The following is a 17224-nucleotide window of genomic DNA, read 5'->3' as shown; positions in this document are numbered from 1 at the left end:
AGAGAGCACTGAATTAACAGTAGTTCTGGCCAGTTGTACCTAACAGTGTCATTGGAGTATATAACTGTAAACCAGGACGGCAAAAAGGACAACGTGGTCCTTAAAATGGAGAAGTTAGTCTCCCAGAAAGGAAGTGTGCCTTCCATTCTCCACCCTGATGATGTTAGATATTAGGCAAGTAGTTTGGGACTCAGTTGTGCTTTTCAGTTCCGATATTAAACATGGCATACATGCTTTGCTTTTCTTCTCTCAATTCTCAAAACAGGCCAAAAAATATTGTAGCAAAAGCTACCACTGGCCCACATTTATTTTGCTCTACCAGGGCTCTCCCTGGTGAAGAATGTTTGGAGAGCATGTGGGTGAGAATGAAGGTGTGGGCTGGTATGGCTGACATCATTGTGGAGATGTACTACAGGTCACCTGATCAGGAGGATGAAGTCACTGAGGCCTTCTAGAAGCAGCTGGAAGTAGCCTCGCAATCCCATGCACTGGTTCTCATGGGGGATTTTAATCATCCAGATATCTGTTGGGTTAGCAACACAGCCAGACACATGTGGTCCAGTCTGTTCCTGCAGTACGCAGAAGATAATTTTCTGACACGTGTGGTAGAGGAGCCAATGAGGCAGGGAGTGTTTCCGGACCTTGTTCCATCCAATAGGGAGGGACTTGTTAGGAATGTGAAGTTTAGGGGCAGCTTGGGATGCAGCAATCGTGAGATGGTGAAGCTCAAGAACATGAGTGAAAGAAGTAAGGCAAAAAGTAGGGTTGTTACCCTGGACTTCCAGAGAGCTAACTCCAACCTTTTCTGGGGCCTACTTGGAAGTATTTAATGGGCTAGCATGTTAGAAGGTAAGGGGGTCCATGAGAGCTGAGCAACGTTTAAACAGTGTTTCTTCCAAGCTGATCGGTACATCCCTAAGAGTAGGAAATTGGGGAAGAGAGGCAGGAGACATATATGAATGAGTAAGGAGCTCATAGATAAGATCAAAAAGAATAAAAAGGTCTATGAAATGTGTAAAAATAGCTTTTTCGCTAGAGAGGAGTATAGGAGTGTTGTAAGGGCCTGCAGGTATATGACTAAGTAGGATAAAGCCCACTTGGAGTTAAGTTGGCCAAGGAGATAAAGGATAATAAGAGTTTTTGCTGTTTGTTTGTTTTTTAAGTATGTCAAAAGTAAAAGGATAATGTGGGTCCCCTGCTAAACAGGGGGGTGTCCTGGTAACAGGGGAATGCTGAAAATGCGGAGATGCTGAGTACCTTCTTTGCTTTAAAGACTCTTTAAAGACCCTCAGGACTCCTGGACCCTGGAGGGAAGAGAGAGAGTTTAGGAAGTGGATAGCTTCCTTCTGGTTGAGGAGGAGGTCTGGAAGCAGAGAGGGATGAGTGTACAAAAATCAATGGACAGTATACATCCACTTGTGCTGAGGAAGCTGGCAGAGGTGATTGCCAAAGCGCTCTATTTCAGCCAAACCGCTCTATTCCATATTTGAGAGGTCTTGGAGAACAGGAAAGGTACCTGAAGACTGGAGCATAGCCGATGTCACTCTGGCCTTCAGAAATGTCAAAAAGGAGGATCTGGGACAGTATAGGCCAGTCATTCTCACCTTTGTTCCTCAAAAGACAGTGGAACAGCTTGTTCTGGATGCCATCTCCAAGCACTTGGAAGAGAAGAAGGTCACCGAAGATAGTCAGCATCAACTGAGCAAGGGGAAATCATGCTCGACCAATCTGGTAGCCTTCAGAGATGGCACCACCATCTGGGTAGATAGGAGGAGAGCAGTGGATGTCACCAACCTTGACTTCAGCAAGGCTTTTGATACTGTCTTCCATGACATCCCGATAACAAAGCTGAGAAGGCATGTGATAATGAGTGGACGGTGAGGTAGGTTGAGAACTGACTGGCTGAGCTCAGAGGGTGGTGATTGCTGGTGCAGTGTCTAGCTGGAGATCTGTGACTAGCAGTATTCCCCAGAAGTCATTGCTGGGTCTGGTCTTGTTCAACATCTTCATTGACAACCTTGATGAGGGGATAGTGTTCACCCTCAGCAAGTACACCCATGACACAAAACTGGGAGGAGTGACTGACATACCTGAAGGCTGTGCTGCCATTCAGCAAGACCTGGACAGGCTGGAGAGCTGGGCAGTAAGAAACCAGATGAGGTTTAACAAATGCAAGTGACCTGCTGGAGAGGAGCTTTTCAGCTTTTCAGAGAAGGACCTTGATGTCCTGGACGACAGGCTGGCTATGAGCCAGCAGTGTGCTGTGGTGGCCAAGATGTTCAATGGCTTACTGGGATGCATTAAAAGGAGAGTGGCCAGCAGGTCAAGGGAGGTGATTCTCCCCCTCTACTCTGCCCTCGTCTGGCCTCAGCTGGAGTACTGTATCCCGTTCTGGGCTCCCCGGTACAAAAAAAGACAGGGATATCCTGGAGAGAGGGCCACAAAGATGATAAGGGACCTGGAGCATTTCCCCTATGAAGCTGAGTGACTTGGGTCTGTTCAACCTTGAGAAAAGAATACTCAGAGGTGATCTTATTAATGTTTATTAATAATCCTAAGTATCGGAGAGTAAGAGACAGGGTTAACCTCTTTTCAGTGATCTGTGGGGACGGGACTAGGAGAAATGGCCATAAACTGGAACATAGGAAGTTATGTACTAATATGTAAAGAAACTGTACACACTGTAAGTGTGACAGAGCACTGGAACAGGTAGATTGTGGATTCCCCTTCTGTGGAGATATTCAAGATCTAGCTGGATGTCTACTTGTGCATCCTGCCGTAAGGGAACTGTTTTGCAGGGGTGTTGGACTCAATGATCCAACAATTCTATGATTCTGAGATAGTATGATGGATAATTGTTTGGTCAGTAGGGAGTATGAACAAACTGTCATCATAGTGTTTCATGGTTACAAAAGAATGGAAAATTCAGCTCAAGGAAGTAAAGAAATTGCAGTTAGAACTGCTGCTGTGCTGGGATGCTAAAGAATGTCCAAGCCAATGAGCTTGAACTCTGTCTATTTATAGTCCAATACAAAACAGCTAGCCTTCTTGTAAACTCTTGCCTCTCTTCCTTCTACCTCTCCAAGCATTCCACTGCAATGCAGAAGAAAAGGATACAGGTTTTAATTTCAAGGTTTTTTTCCTCAACTGGTAAAATACTATGATTCAGCAAGATAAACCATGACAAACTTGACCCCAAAGTTACTGAAAATTTGAGCAGTCTCTCTAAGTCTCAGTAATAACAAATTTTAGAAGTTAGAAGTCTGAGAAGTTTTTTCTAAGTACTGCTAAAGGGATGAAAGTATCTGTTAAATATGCAAAGTATTATTTGCCTTATTATTAAGTGCAATTCTGTTTCTCACTGTTGATCTATAAACATTATCTAATCAGTATTTGCTACCATTCAGAGAAGTCTATTAATATATCCTTGCTTTTGGTGTGTTTCATTCACTATGCCTTTTCTTTAATGAGAGATTTTAGGAAAGCTAATGCTTGTCCCTAAGAGGAACAGTATTCATTTGGATTTATTTTCTTTGTGTAGTCATCTACATTTACAGAAGTTGTAAAAACAATATTTTCTTCAGCATATCCTTTGGCCAAATTTGCTTTTGACCAAATTTCAAGTTCAAAAGTACTGAATTACAAAACAGAGTGACTAAAAACTTGTTTTCCAAGGGAAACAACCAAACTCATCTACAGATTGAATCCAATTCAGGACAACGTGCTGTCTTCTGTAATATAATATGAGCTGATATCATCTATTTCCATGGTACTCCATGCAGCAGTTGCAGAGCAGTCCTACCACTGAATGATATACCAAAACAGCTGTGCTAAGACTTTCTTCTAAGACCACAAATAAATCACAGTGTCCCAGTATGGAGAGTCCTGCCAAGGACAGAATACACTCTCCACAGCACAGCCACATCCCCTCAGTCTGGTGAACATGTGGTAAGGAGAAGAGAGATGATGATGGAACCAAGCATTCTGGGCTCTGGAGACTGCTGATTCTGCAAAGTTAATGGTGATGGGGAGCATTGGCACAGGAGCTCACTCTGCAAAGAAGCACATTGCCATTCATCAAGACTTATGGGAGAGCAAGCTGCATGCAGTGTACCCTGGACCATCAGGGGAGCTGCTCTCCTATTGAGCAGACCCACGGGACAACTCAGCAGATTTTGCTTCTCACAGAGACAAGAAGCAGCCAGTATGTACATGGGGTTAGTCAATGAGCTCAACTGGAGCTGAAAGACCCTGCCGCTCATTGTTTTACCTCAAGTGAAAAGCACCATCTTGTGGCTCCTTACAAAATCTTGTTATCCTTATAATTTGGACCTTGGGAGATCTCCTTTTTGCCAGGATATCTTGCTGTAGTTGCCCTCCCCTTTAGAAAGATGCTAAACTGGCTGTTTATCATCTTATCTGAAAGGGGAACTGAATATCTTCTAACAGATATTCAGAACAGAACAGAAATCCGGGGGAGAGGGTGTAAATCTCGCGCCGGGCCGTACCCATATCCGCAGCAGGTCTCCAAGGTGAACAGCCTCTGGCATGTTGGACCAATGTAGGTAAGGGAAGTTGGCAAGCCGGATCCGTAACTTCGGGATAAGGGATAAGGTGGAATTTGCTCCTATCCTTTTCCTAAACTGAGAAAGAATTGCACTCACCTGACTAGAGATACTTCATGAGAAAGACTTTTTTTCTGTAAAGGTATCTGGACCATATTTCCTACTCAACAGAGACTCTAAAACTTTATAGAATCAGCTATTGGCAGCACTCCCAGGATATTTTTTCCATCTGCACATACTTCTAAAAATGTCTACACCAGTCTAACTATTCTCATCTGGGAAGCCTGACATCCGATGTACATTAGCACAGAAAAAAAAATCCAAAATGCAAACTCAAAAAAGGAAAATAAATTCTATTGGCTTCTTGTTTGAATTCTCTGCAAATAACAGGAGGAAATTTTACAGTGTCACTTTATGTAATTCAGTTAGAAAATCTGACAAGGGAGTAGTATGGGTTTCAAGGATAAAGGGCAGATTATAAGATTTTATTTGTGCATGATTCCTGCATATTTAGGTCCATTACTCAACTGCAGACAAAAACAAAGCAAAAACAGGTAGAATCCTAGAAGCCATACTTTCTTGGCAGCCCTGGAATCAACAGAACATCTAGCTGTGGGACAGCTTCCCAAGGGAGGAAGAATTTCCATTTAAGTATTTTGTTCCAGTCATCAGTCTCCCCTTATTTCCTCTTCCAAATCTTTACTCTTCACACACCTTCTCTCCTTTGCCTGAGAAAGAAGTATAGGTAAACAAGATACGCCCCAATGCTACTTCCAATCTGAGTTTGGGCAGCACCTGCCCTCAGCATGCTACCACTATAAGAGTGGTATGTCAAAACTCAGTGATAAAAAAAAAAAAGAAAGATATAATTGCTAACCTCAAGTCAATCTGAACAGAGCTCCCAATTCACAGTTACAAAGTGAACAGAGTGGAGGATGTAATTCTGAAATATCTTAAATAAATATTACTCTGAGTATTAACACTGAAGTAATGACTTCACAACTTCTCTTTTCAGGCGTAATTATTAGAAAGGGCCCCTCCTCTTACTGGCTCCAGTGATGATTTTTTTGCTTACCTCTAGGTAAGTGGCTCTTGAATTATACTTCTGATTTCTGTCATATCAAACACTTTTTTAAGTATGCATTTTGTCTCTAAATAGAGTAGTATCTAAATATTTACTTCTGAAACTGACCTTGAAGACTGATGCCCTGCAAAGTTTTATCAAATTTTCTAGATATTAGACCCTAGCATTCTAGATCGCAGGTTCTGCTGGTATTTGCTATAGACAAATAAAATATGACTTCCACACTAAGCCTACATACTCCTTAAAATCTTCAGGATATTTGCTTAAATCTTAGAATCATAGAATCATAAAATGGCTTGGGTGGAAAAGGACCACAATGATCACCCAGTTTCAACCCCCCTGTCATCTGTAGTGTCTCCAACCACTAGATCAGGCTGCCCAGAGCCACATCCAGCTTGGCCTTGAATGCCTCCAGAGATGGGGCATCCACACCTACCTGGTCAATCTATTCCAATGCGTCACCACCCCCTGTGTGAAAAACTTCCCCCTAATATCTAACCTAAACTTCCCCTGTCTCAGTTTAAGACCATTCTTCCTTCTCCTGTCACTATCCACTCTCGTAAACAGCCATTTCTCCTCCTGCTCCTCCCTTCAAGTATTGGAAGGCCACAGTGAGGTCTCCCCGGAGCCTTCTCTTCTCCAAGCTAAATGAGCCCAGTTCCCTCAACCTTTCCTCATAGGAGAGGTGCTTCAGCCCTCTGGTCATCTTAGTGGTCCTCCTCTGGACCCGCTCCAAGAGCTCCATATCCTTCTTTTACTGGGGGGCCCAGGCCTGGACGCAGTACTGCAGATGGTGCCTCAAAAAGGCTAGGCAGAGGGGGACAATCACCTCCCTCTCCCTGCTGACCACCCCTTTTTTAATGCAGCCCAAAACACAGCTGGCCTTCTGGGCTTCAAGTGCACACTGCTGGTTCATGTCCAGCTTCTCATCCACCAGGACCCTCAAGTCCTTCTCTGCAGGGCTGCTCTCAAGGAGATCTTCCCACAGTTTCTATAAATACCTGGGATAGCCCTAACCCAAGTGCAGGCACCCTGCACTTGGCCTTGTTGAACCTCATTAGGTTTTCATGGGTCCACTTCTTCAGCCTGTGCAGGACCCTCTGGATGGCTTCCATTCTTTCCAATGTATTGGATGCACCACTCAGCTTGGTGTCATCTGCAAACTTGCTGAGGGTGCACTCAATGCCATCATTTGTGTCGTTGATGAAGATGTTGAATAGCACCAGTCCCAAGATGGACCCTGAGGGACACTGCTTGTGACCAGCCTCCTCCCTGATACAGAACTGTTGATCACAGCCCTTTGGCTGTGTCCAGCCAGCCAATTCCTTATCCATTGAACAGTCCCTCTTTCAAACCCATACCTCTCCATTTTAGAGACAAGGACGTGGTGAGGGACCATATCAAAGGCTTTGCAGATGTCCATGAAGATTACATCCGTCATTCTTCCTCCATCTATTGATGCTGTCACTCCATCATAAAAAGCCACCAGATTGGTCAGGCACGATCTGCCCTTGGTGAAGCCATGCTCACCAAGATCACCTCTTTGTCTCGTATGTGCTTAACATGGTAACCAGGAGGATCTGCTCCATGATCTTCCCAGACACAGAGGTGAGGCTCACTGGCCTGTAGTTCTCCGGGTCTTCTTTTCTCCCTGTCTTAAAAATAGGAGTAATGTTTCCCTTTTTCCAGTCACCAGGTATTTCATCCAACAGCCATGATTTTTTAAATATGGTGGAAAGTGGCTGGCAACCATATCAGCCATTTCTCTCAGAACTCTGGGATGCACATCATCTGGCCCCGTGTACTTACATACATTCAGTTCCATGAGGAGGTCTTCAACTAGTTCCACTGTTACAGTGGGAAGGAATCTATTTCTCTCACCCACACCTAGAGGTTCAAGGTCTTGATAGATATGGGGAGACTGACCACCAGTGAAGACTGAGGGAAAGCACTTATTGAGTACCTCAGCTTTTTCCATGTCTGAGGACGCCAGCTCTCCATCCTCATTTATCATAGGGGGAACACTCTCCTTGGTCTGTCTCCTCCCTCCTGATAAATGAGGACAGAACTGGCTTCCTCAGACGTGGAAAAAGAAGGTAAAAGAACTCAGAACCTTCCTTGGCATGACAGGTTGGTGGAGACTATGGATCTGTAATTATGGGCCTTTGGTAAAACCTTTATAGGAATTACTGAAAATTAACCAGTCTAGGTTGACATGGACAGGAGAGGTGAAAAAGACATTTGAAGAACTGAAGAAGGAACTAATCAGAGTTCTAGCCCTGGACCTTCCAGACGTTACAAAACCATTCTGGTTGTTCTCTCACGAGAAGGTTTAGCCGTGGGTGCTCTTGCTCAACAACTGGGACATCAGACAGGGATACTGACTTTTGTGAGCAGGTGGTATAACAAGTCAGTACAATGCTGGGAATTGATTGGGAATTGTACACACCCTATTGACCACATGCAAGCAGACAAGATTCAAAGATGAATCATTTTATAAAATTTTAAATAGCTAAAATTTGCCAGTTTGATAAACTTATATCAGTATCAAACAATCCATATAGCTTTGATGAGAATTAGGGTAAAACCAAGATTTAAAGAGAGTTTGAGCAATTTTAAATACTGCATGGTAGACCTTACCAAGTTCAGTTTAAAGGAGAGTATCTGAATTCATTTGGTGAAAACTGCTTACAGAGATATATAATTGCATTGGGAAATCAGTTAAGCAAAATTAACAAAGCGGTTTGGGGATTCAGAAAAAGAGGCCCTCAAATCTCGCAATAAGTGATAGCTCTCACTGTTTGATTTTTCACCAGCAAGACTGGGGTGTTGTATTCAGATTCACATTCAATTAATAATCCAAACTTCAAAAAGTTCTTGGTCTTCACTTCCACAGCCTTTTCTCTTACACAAACTGTATGTATAAGATCATTCTATACTGTTTATACAGCACTGGGAGATTAATGGTGTTATATAACATTTCCTGTTTACCATTTTTTTAATGATAGAAAAATAAAATGGGAATATAGACTTCCCTTGGGGCCATGCTGAGTAATCAAAACTCATGTCATTGGTGATTCAAAATAATATTCAGTTCAGTGCCTCAGAACGGATGGGGATTTCAGTGTATATCATCTTGCTGAAGATTACAAGCCACTAATAGCTATGGCACACAGGCATATAGGGCTGATGAATCTTCCACAGTGTAGTTCATGAAAAAGCATTTTTCCCCTTTTTTAAAGGTTTACAATGATTTGTTATTCATTAAGCTTAGATATATTGTGGTTTATTATATTCCAAAGTGGTTTTATTTAGGCTACTTTTCATTCGAGATTAGCTAACATGAAATCCATAACGGTAAGGAGACATTTCCTTCTTGGAATATTTGTAGAACGGCATGCACAACCTAGATTCTCTTCCTCTTTCACATTTACATGAACTTTCTCAGTTTTAGTTATCTTTTTCTCTCACTTTTGCAGCAGCAGTTTGCATAAACATGTTACAAGACTTCTGTCCTTTATATCCTGGACATAGACAAACACATGGTGTCTACTGAATTCAGTGAAGACTCTTGATAGCAGAAGTATTAGAGCAAGAGAAGGCTTTTAATAGTAGACAGCGTAATCACACTCTCATCCGGGCCAAAGAGAAGGTTCTTCATTAAGGCAGTACTGGTACTCAGTTTGCAACTTGATCGTTTCATAAGAACTGCTCTGATAAGTAGTGGCTGCAGGAACAGGCATTCTGTAGTGAGAATCTGATGTTCATATTCCAGAATCCTGCACCACCACTTATTTTCAGGCTCCCGAGCTGCACCAGGTACCTAAATAACTGCTCTTAAGTCCAGTGGGAACTGATTGCCCTAATATTTCAGCAGGGTACAGCTCATCTTTGCATAATAATTTCAAAGATCAGTACACCTGCTGAATAATGCTTTAAGTCATTAAGAGTTCATGGTAAATGTTTAGCTGAATTGTAACAGAACTATGTTTGTAGCTGCATTACTCTGTCTGGCACCAGCCTCTCTTATTAGCAAGGAAATCCTTTACTGTCTTATAAGCCAACAGAAATCATACTTCCTTGTAAAGACAGTGTCAAAACCAAGTCCAGACTGCACTTGACAACTGTTTAGAAAGCCAACTCATATTTTGTGAGCAATTAGTTTTCCTTTTTTTTTTTTTTTTTTTTTTTGAAAGTTCTGCTGTGTTGTTTTTTTTTGTTGTTGTTGTTTGCTGTTTTTTTATGGAAAAAATGCAGTATGTTCAAACTGAAGGTTGAGGAATGATTTGACAAGACAGTGTCTAACCCCATGAAGAAAGCAAGATCTCAAAGAGTTTGATCTTGATTAGGACAAATTCTACTCTCAGTTATAGCAGGAATCCAGATTAGACTACCTCCAAGGGAAAGTTAAAGCCCACAGAACGTTTCAAGATGAAGTTCTGGGTAATCTCCACAAACACTAAACGAGGTTCAAAAAACAGTCACGACAATCTAAGAGCTTAATGTCATTAAAGGACGAGGATTCCACTCCTCTCTCCTTGCTTACTTCTCCAAACCCCTGAACTTCCCTCTCCTGTTCTTGTACTGATTTTGACATTCACTTTCTTTCCAACTCACTAATTTGACAAAAAAAAAATATATATATATCTTTTTTGTTGTTGCTGCACTGGATTTTCTGCCAGAATAGTGAGCTCAAGGGCTCCTCGAAGAGAAGACATCATTTGCATATCTACCTGCAAATGGATAAAACCAGTTCAGGGCATGTAACAAGTGGGCACAAAGGGAAGGAAGAAAACTGGAAAGGAAGGAGGCAGGCCAGGCCCTTCTCTTTCTATCAGCAACAGGCTTTTAAGACCCATTCAACACAGGCCAGATGTGCTTTCACCTTCATTATTTCCACACAAGTGTCACCTTGATGCAAAATGCTCCCACTAAAGCAAACAGATCTGCCTGAATATGTAATACAACTGGACTACATACTTTGTCCATCTAGTTGCAGATAGTTTCTCAGCATATTATAACACCATTCCCCATCTAAATAAACAAGCAAAGCAGCTCCCAACATCTGAAGTCAATGTGAAAGATTCAGTTCTCTATTTTCGGACTCAATGTCTTCCCCACTTTTCTCTTCCCTCTCTCCATGTTTTAGTTTGGAGATAAAATCTGTGTAATGGTTCTTCATACTAAACACAAACAATTCTACTTGCTTGGCATTCATCACGCCTGTTTTACTGAATAGGAAGGAAAAAATGTCATTAATTTGGCCATTACCATTAAACTGCATGGTAAGAGACAAGCACAATTTCAGTCTAGGCTAAAAATGTCAAAGCACTATTCTGTGAGGCTGACTTAAATTTTATCACAGCATATATAACTGAGGTACTTGCATAAACCATAATCCTGACTTAATGGTTATTTAAATGCATTAGAAAATTAGTTCAAAACAAACCTGGAGCACTGATAAGAAGGACTTTTCTTTCTGCTAGTCTTGCTGTGCCATTCAACTTGACAAAGGCATGAAACATCCTTCAACAATACAACAAGAGACTGAAGGGAAAAGAGAGATGTCCATTCCAAGAAATGTAGTCACACAACTCCTTGATTCAAGGAAGCAACTTTTTGTCAGTCTTCATTAGTAAGTTGTAAAGTGCTGCATTAACAGGATGAAGGTAATTTATCATTAGTCTTTCAAAAATATCTTAACTGTAAAATCCACTGCACTGGAAAGATTTGGTTTGGAAATAAAAGAAGGATGTGTTTTGGTGAAAGGTGATGCATTCCGCCCAAGTCCAAGGTATAATCCACACAGTGGTTATTTAAGTAGCAAGGCATGCCATGTCAGACTCTGTTGATCCCATCCATTTCCAGTCTGTGGTAATTAAAAACAATGAGCTAGGTACATAAATTCTACAGATACGTGAAGGTGACTGATGTATGCGCCAAAATAACCCAGAGTGTGAAATAAACATAGTATATATTCTACTTCCATGTGTTACTACTGTCATACCTATTCACTACTTAATGGTTTTGATCTGTTGTGCACTTGGATCAAACCTAGTAAGAGCAGGCAGTTTTTCGTTTTTTTTTTAATTATTATTATTTTATTTTTTATTTTAGTCTCAAAAACAAAACTATAAAACTGTAATATATGTGCTTCTTTTGGGGAGGACAGAAAGCACGAGACAGAATATTTAGAAATTCTAAAACTGTAAGGTGATTAATAAAATTATTTATGAAGAAGTGTATCTACGATGTTTAATAATTTAAGGCTCACAAGGAACTAATATCTCATCAGTAATAAAAAATTTCTGTGCTTAAAGCACTTTTCATACTAGACAAGCAGATCTGTAGTGATCACAAGTGAAAAACTCTACAAGTGCTGATCTGCCAATGTTCCTAGTGCTTTAATGGAGTGATATGTCTCAGGAATAAGAAATCCCCTTTCACACAAAAATAATGTTATATAGATACAAAATAAATTGGAATATTTTCAGTTTGAAACTACGGTACAAAACCCTCTCATTGTTCCCTCCCACTCCAAAATTCATTCATTCTCTGCACACGTCCCCCAGCTCTTTAACAATTTGCAGAAAATGTATTGATTACAAATGACTATTTCAAGCCAACTATGATTTGCTAATAGAAGTTTCTACAAATCAGATTTTGCATTTTCATAATTTACCAGCTCCTGCATAATGGAGAATAGTTTACATAATCTATTTTAAAAACAGGTGACCATTTGTGTCATGGAAAAAGAATATAAAAACATTTATTTCTGGAGGACTGCTCAGGACAATGATCAAATTATAAAATACAGCCTGATTTAAAGCAAAAAGCGAAAAACCAAGCAACAAAACAACAACTGGTAGGAAAATAGATATAGTAGCAAGTTTCTGACACCAACAAATTCTGCTGCATCTTTTAACTACAATTCTCTCCTTTCCTTACAGGTCTGTTTCCCTGCTGCTGTCCAGACAGAGGGCATAGAGTGATTTTCTGAGATCTACATTACTTTTAGCTTTGATACTGTTTTTCTCTAAAGGGCTGGTGCTGCTTTTGAACCCTTCATTATTTTCCAAGTGCACAACAGATTTGTTCAGAGAGTTTTTACTGGTTCTTCTCTTTCCATCTACCCCAGTTATGCTGCCCTGAGCACTGCTGTGTTCTTCTTTGAGCATAGATTGATCCTCATGGTCAGTCTCTCGGTGGTAGAAGTAGTTGAAGTTGGACACAATAACAGGGACGGGCAGGGCAATGGTGAGCACACCAGCGATGGCACATAAGGAGCCCACGATCTTGCCCCCCACAGTAACAGGTCGCATGTCCCCGTAGCCCACAGTGGTCATGGTCACCACAGCCCACCAGAAAGCATCAGGGATGCTGGAGAAATGAGACTCAGGATCATCAGCCTCAGCAAAGTAGACAGCACTGGAGAAAAGGATCACTCCAATGAAGAGAAAGAAGATGAGGAGGCCCAGTTCTCTCATGCTGGCTTTCAAAGTCTGTCCCAAAATCTGCAACCCCTTGGAGTGCCTGGAAAGCTTGAAGATCCTGAAGACTCTGACCAAGCGGATGACTCTGAGGATGGCCAAGGACATGGCTTGTTGCTGGCCCCCACTCCCATTGCTGCTGCTACCCCCAGGCTGCTGTTGCTCATTGGCCAATTCTGTGCCCAGGGTGATGAAGTAGGGGATAATGGCCACGATGTCAATGATGTTCATGATGTTGCGGGAGAACTCAGGCTTGCTGGGGCAGGTGAAGAAACGCACAAGGAGCTCAAAGGTGAACCAGATGACACAAGTGGTCTCGATGATGAAGAAGGGGTCAGAGAGGCTACTTGGTGACTGCATGGGTGGAGTATCTCTAGCTGTGGAGTTCAAACCCCCATTTTGTGAGGGTACAGACATGGGTACCTCTCGTTCATCCCTGAATTCAGGCAGAGTTTCCAGGCAGAAGGTGATGATGGAGATAAGGATCACCAACACAGAGACAATGGCAGTGGCCCGGGCTGAGCTGGAACTTTCAGGGTACTCAAAGATGAGCCAGACCTGGCGCTGAAACTCACTGTGGGGAAGGGGCTTCTCCTCCTCTCTGATGAAACCCTCATCCTCCCAGAAACGCTCCATGGCCTCCTTGCCCAGCTGGTAGAAGCGGATCTCATCAGCAAAGACATCAATGGAGACATTGACAGGCCGCCGAAGCTTGCCCCCAGACTGGTAGAAATAGAGGATGCCATCAAAGCTGGGCCGGTTGCGGTCAAAGAAGTATTCATTGCGGAGCGGGTCAAAATACCGCATACGCTTATCAGGATCTCCCAACAGTGTGTCAGGAAACTGGTTGAGGGTGCCCAGCTGAGTCTCGAAGTGCAGCCCAGAGATGTTGATTAGAACCCGCTGATGGTGCATGGCGCCCCGGCTCACTGCTTTCATCTCCTCCTCCTCACCGGCCGCTGCCATGGTCATGCCCCGGTGGTGACCCCCCTCCTCCGCGAGATCCATCTCAGCAGCCGGCCGGAGGCGCAGAGCTTGTGGCTGCGGTTGGGGTCCTGACGCCGCTCGGACGTTGATGCTGCCCTCACTGCTGCTGCAGAGCCTCCTGCCGCTTCCTCGGAGGACCGGCGGGGACTTCTCCCGCTCCTCGTCCACCTGCGGCGGCGATGAGGCCGGTGGCGTACCCACCTTGCCGTCGCTCAGTCTTGCAACAGACGTGGACCCCGCGAGGCGGAGTAGCTCGCGCTGTCGCCGAGCCCCGGTGCTACCGCCGACGCTGCCGGCCGTGGCATCCTCGCCGGCCGAGATGGCCCCGCCACCGCCGTTCTCCAGAGTCACCAGCGCGATCTCCATGGGCAGCAGCGGCAGTAGGCGGGCTCCACTGAGGTGGCGGGCATTCTGTGCATGCCGACTTGCCGCTGCCAGCCACCTCCGGACGTATGGGCGGCCGCCCTGTCCTGCCCTGCCCGCTCCCCCTCAGTGCTCTGCGGCCGAGCGTGTCCGAGCGCGGCCCGGGGAAGCCGGCCGGGGACCCGGATATGAACGAGCGATCATTCTGATGGTTGACGTCAGCGAGAATCCCTTCTCCCCAGCGGTGGCGGCGCCAGCCTCCCCCGGTATCGGGCTGCTGCAGCACCGCCCCGCCCCGCAGGTAGTACTGATCGCACCCGTGCCCCAACCCAGCCACTAAGTGCCCTCAGCGGAGAGAATCGTGGTGTGACCCCGCGCGGATATGTATTCCTTGCGTCGCGAAGGTCTCCGGCTGGAATTCCCGGAGCACCTCTCAAATGAAATCTAGAGCTCCTCTTGATGCGCACCCCATTTCCCGGCCCCCACCGCTTAATGAGAACAAAGGAAGGAATGGAATCTGTTTTGCTTTGCTCCCTTCCTTTCCCTGCCCTTAACATGCAGCTCCAAAAGGTGCTTCTGAGGCCAGCAGATAGCAACCGTTCCACCGGGCTGCCGGGTTATTATTTGCAATTTGGAGCCATAGTTTCCCTTTGATGAATTCTTAAACCAACATCTAAGGCTGGTACACTTCAAAATACATGCATTTTATTAAAGAAAAAGAATTGAAGAAGCTTTATATGATGACTTCAGTTACACTTCAGTAATATAATCAATGCTGAGGTCTTACTTTCTGGATTCAAACAGTGAACTTCAAGGTCTAGAGAACAATATTCTAAATATATATACAAACAACGTAGGATTAAAATCTATACATATATATATATATATATATGCACAGCATCAGATGTAAAAGATAGTAAATGAAAAAAATATTTTTCCTTCTAGGTGGCATCACTGCAGTGACATTTGAATCCTTGCAGCAGTAATGATAGATTCATCAAACCTAGATTTGCTGGGATTAATGAGTTTTCACTTAATGTAAACTATTGCCTCTGCGTATGAAATATGCTTAAAGATATTATAAGCCATGCCAAAACTGAAAACCATAATTATATTGAATGATTATTATAAATTATGATTTGTCTATGATCTATAATTTGCCTCTGAGAGCTAAGCACAGAATCACTGACCTGTTCTGCCTTTGTACAGCATGTTTTCTAGTACCTCACTGAAATCCTGATGAAGAAAATGCACATTACTAACTGACACAGTTGGAAAACATGGCTGTGTTTTCTGGGTACCTTCTTAGCATCTCTAACAGTTCTGAGATCTTAGGATGTTATCTGTGTATGTGGGTACAAGGGAAGAGGGGAGGAAAGGGTGAAAGAGAGGGGAAGAAATATCTATTTCAGAAAGCAAATTTTAAGGGCCAATTTTTATTTAGCATTCCTAATTTTCTGAACATTGTGAAATGAGAAGAGCAGGCCATCTAGTAGAAAGCAAAGATATTGGAGAGAAAAGATGGCATGCAGACATAACTGAGATGTGTTATTCATGTTTTAACCTTTCTGTTAAAGAATGTATTTCTTCTTATACCTATGAGTTAGCAAAAAAAAACCATTTTTTACCCTGAGTACATGCACATGTGCAATCAGTTCTATACATTCCAGCATATTCACACCCAAACCTACCATTCTCTCTAGCTCCCCCTGCCATTTATTTTTTAAAATCTAGTCATCATGCCTGTTGTCATATTCTATGAATAAAGTATTGCTTTTTTTTTCTCTGTCTGATCTGTAATTCTTTGATTCCTTGCTTTACCAGCCAGCATCTAGGAAAGATGCACACAAGCTTTTCAGAAGAATAAAAGTCATTCAAAAGAAGATAGAGAAGATTCCCTATCTTCTCTCTAAAGATGAATCTGCATTCCCAAAAGTACCTTAACAACTTCTGCATGGGGAGAAAAGATGTTGTTCTGTACAGCATCCTGCCAGGGACCTGAATTACACTTACATGTGTACAGACCTGTTCAATAATATGCACCACACCTGAGACTTCTGTAATTGCTTCCCTCTGTAGTTAGAAATGCATTTTATGTATATTCAAGTATTCTCTGGCCTTTCTTTAAGGTCCTGGGACAGATGCAACTGGCTGATCCAAGGATCACCTAATACATGCCATTACACAGCAGGAGAATCTGCTGGGAGCTGTCATTCAGTAGGACATTCCCACAGAGTAAGTTGGTGCCTTCTTACAAAACAATGACCTATCCCACTTGGAGGTTTCATGTGTAGAGAGATAAGACATAGAGACAGTCTGCAGATGTTACATTCATCTACCCAATCTATAAATAAAAATATGATGCTGAGATGTGGAGAGACATCTGCCAGCCTCTAGATGCTTGGTCAGCCCACAGCCCCTCCTTTTGGTAGTTGGACCAGACATGTCAGCTTCAATACATTTTGTGGGGAGAGATGCCATGAAGGTTCCTTTTTGATCTCCTTGAATTGTCTGAGTAACAGTCCCATTGTGGCAGATGGTGAGAACAGAAGAAATTGAAGGAGTTAAGGCAAATCTGTGCCTCCTCCACTTGGTTAATTCCCCAGCAGCCTGATCCTCTGTTGTGATAATTCAGGCCAGAGATAGTGAGATAGGCTGCGACAGTCCCCAGGGAGACTCCATAAAAAAAAAAAAAAAAAAAAAAGACTTTTATTTCCTGTTCAGGAGGATTAAGT

The 17224-nt window shown here is 43.0% G+C and overlaps 2 protein-coding genes across 18 annotated transcripts in view; both read right to left on the bottom strand.

Moving 5' to 3' along the window:
* LOC125688134 (potassium voltage-gated channel subfamily A member 5-like) overlaps positions 1–14705 on the bottom strand; it is a 49934-nt gene extending 35229 nt beyond the window's left edge. For all 8 annotated transcript variants that reach the window (XM_048933765.1, XM_048933766.1, XM_048933762.1 and 5 more), the window contains exon 1: positions 11099–14705. In XM_048933765.1, the coding sequence (XP_048789722.1) occupies positions 12594–14492 (1899 nt within the window). In that variant the 5' untranslated portion in view covers positions 14493–14705 and the 3' untranslated portion in view covers positions 11099–12593. The remainder of the gene's footprint in view (positions 1–11098) is intronic.
* Positions 1–17224, bottom strand: part of LOC125688137 (potassium voltage-gated channel subfamily A member 1) — a 100869-nt gene that overhangs the window by 6914 nt on the left and 76731 nt on the right. For 9 of the 10 annotated variants that reach the window (XR_007374604.1, XR_007374607.1, XR_007374608.1 and 6 more), the window contains one exon: positions 15031–17165. The exons of the other annotated variant lie outside the window; for it this stretch is intronic. The gene's annotated coding sequence lies outside the window, so the exon portion shown is untranslated. Of the gene's footprint in view, positions 1–15030; positions 17166–17224 lie in introns of those variants that run through there. 10 annotated transcript variants of the gene reach the window in all.

The sequence above is a fragment of the Lagopus muta genome, chromosome 1, assembly GCF_023343835.1.
Source record: "Lagopus muta isolate bLagMut1 chromosome 1, bLagMut1 primary, whole genome shotgun sequence".
Lineage (NCBI taxonomy): Eukaryota > Metazoa > Chordata > Aves > Galliformes > Phasianidae > Lagopus > Lagopus muta.
Note: the sequence above shows the minus strand (reverse complement) of the source record. Positions and strands in the feature narration are given on the sequence as shown.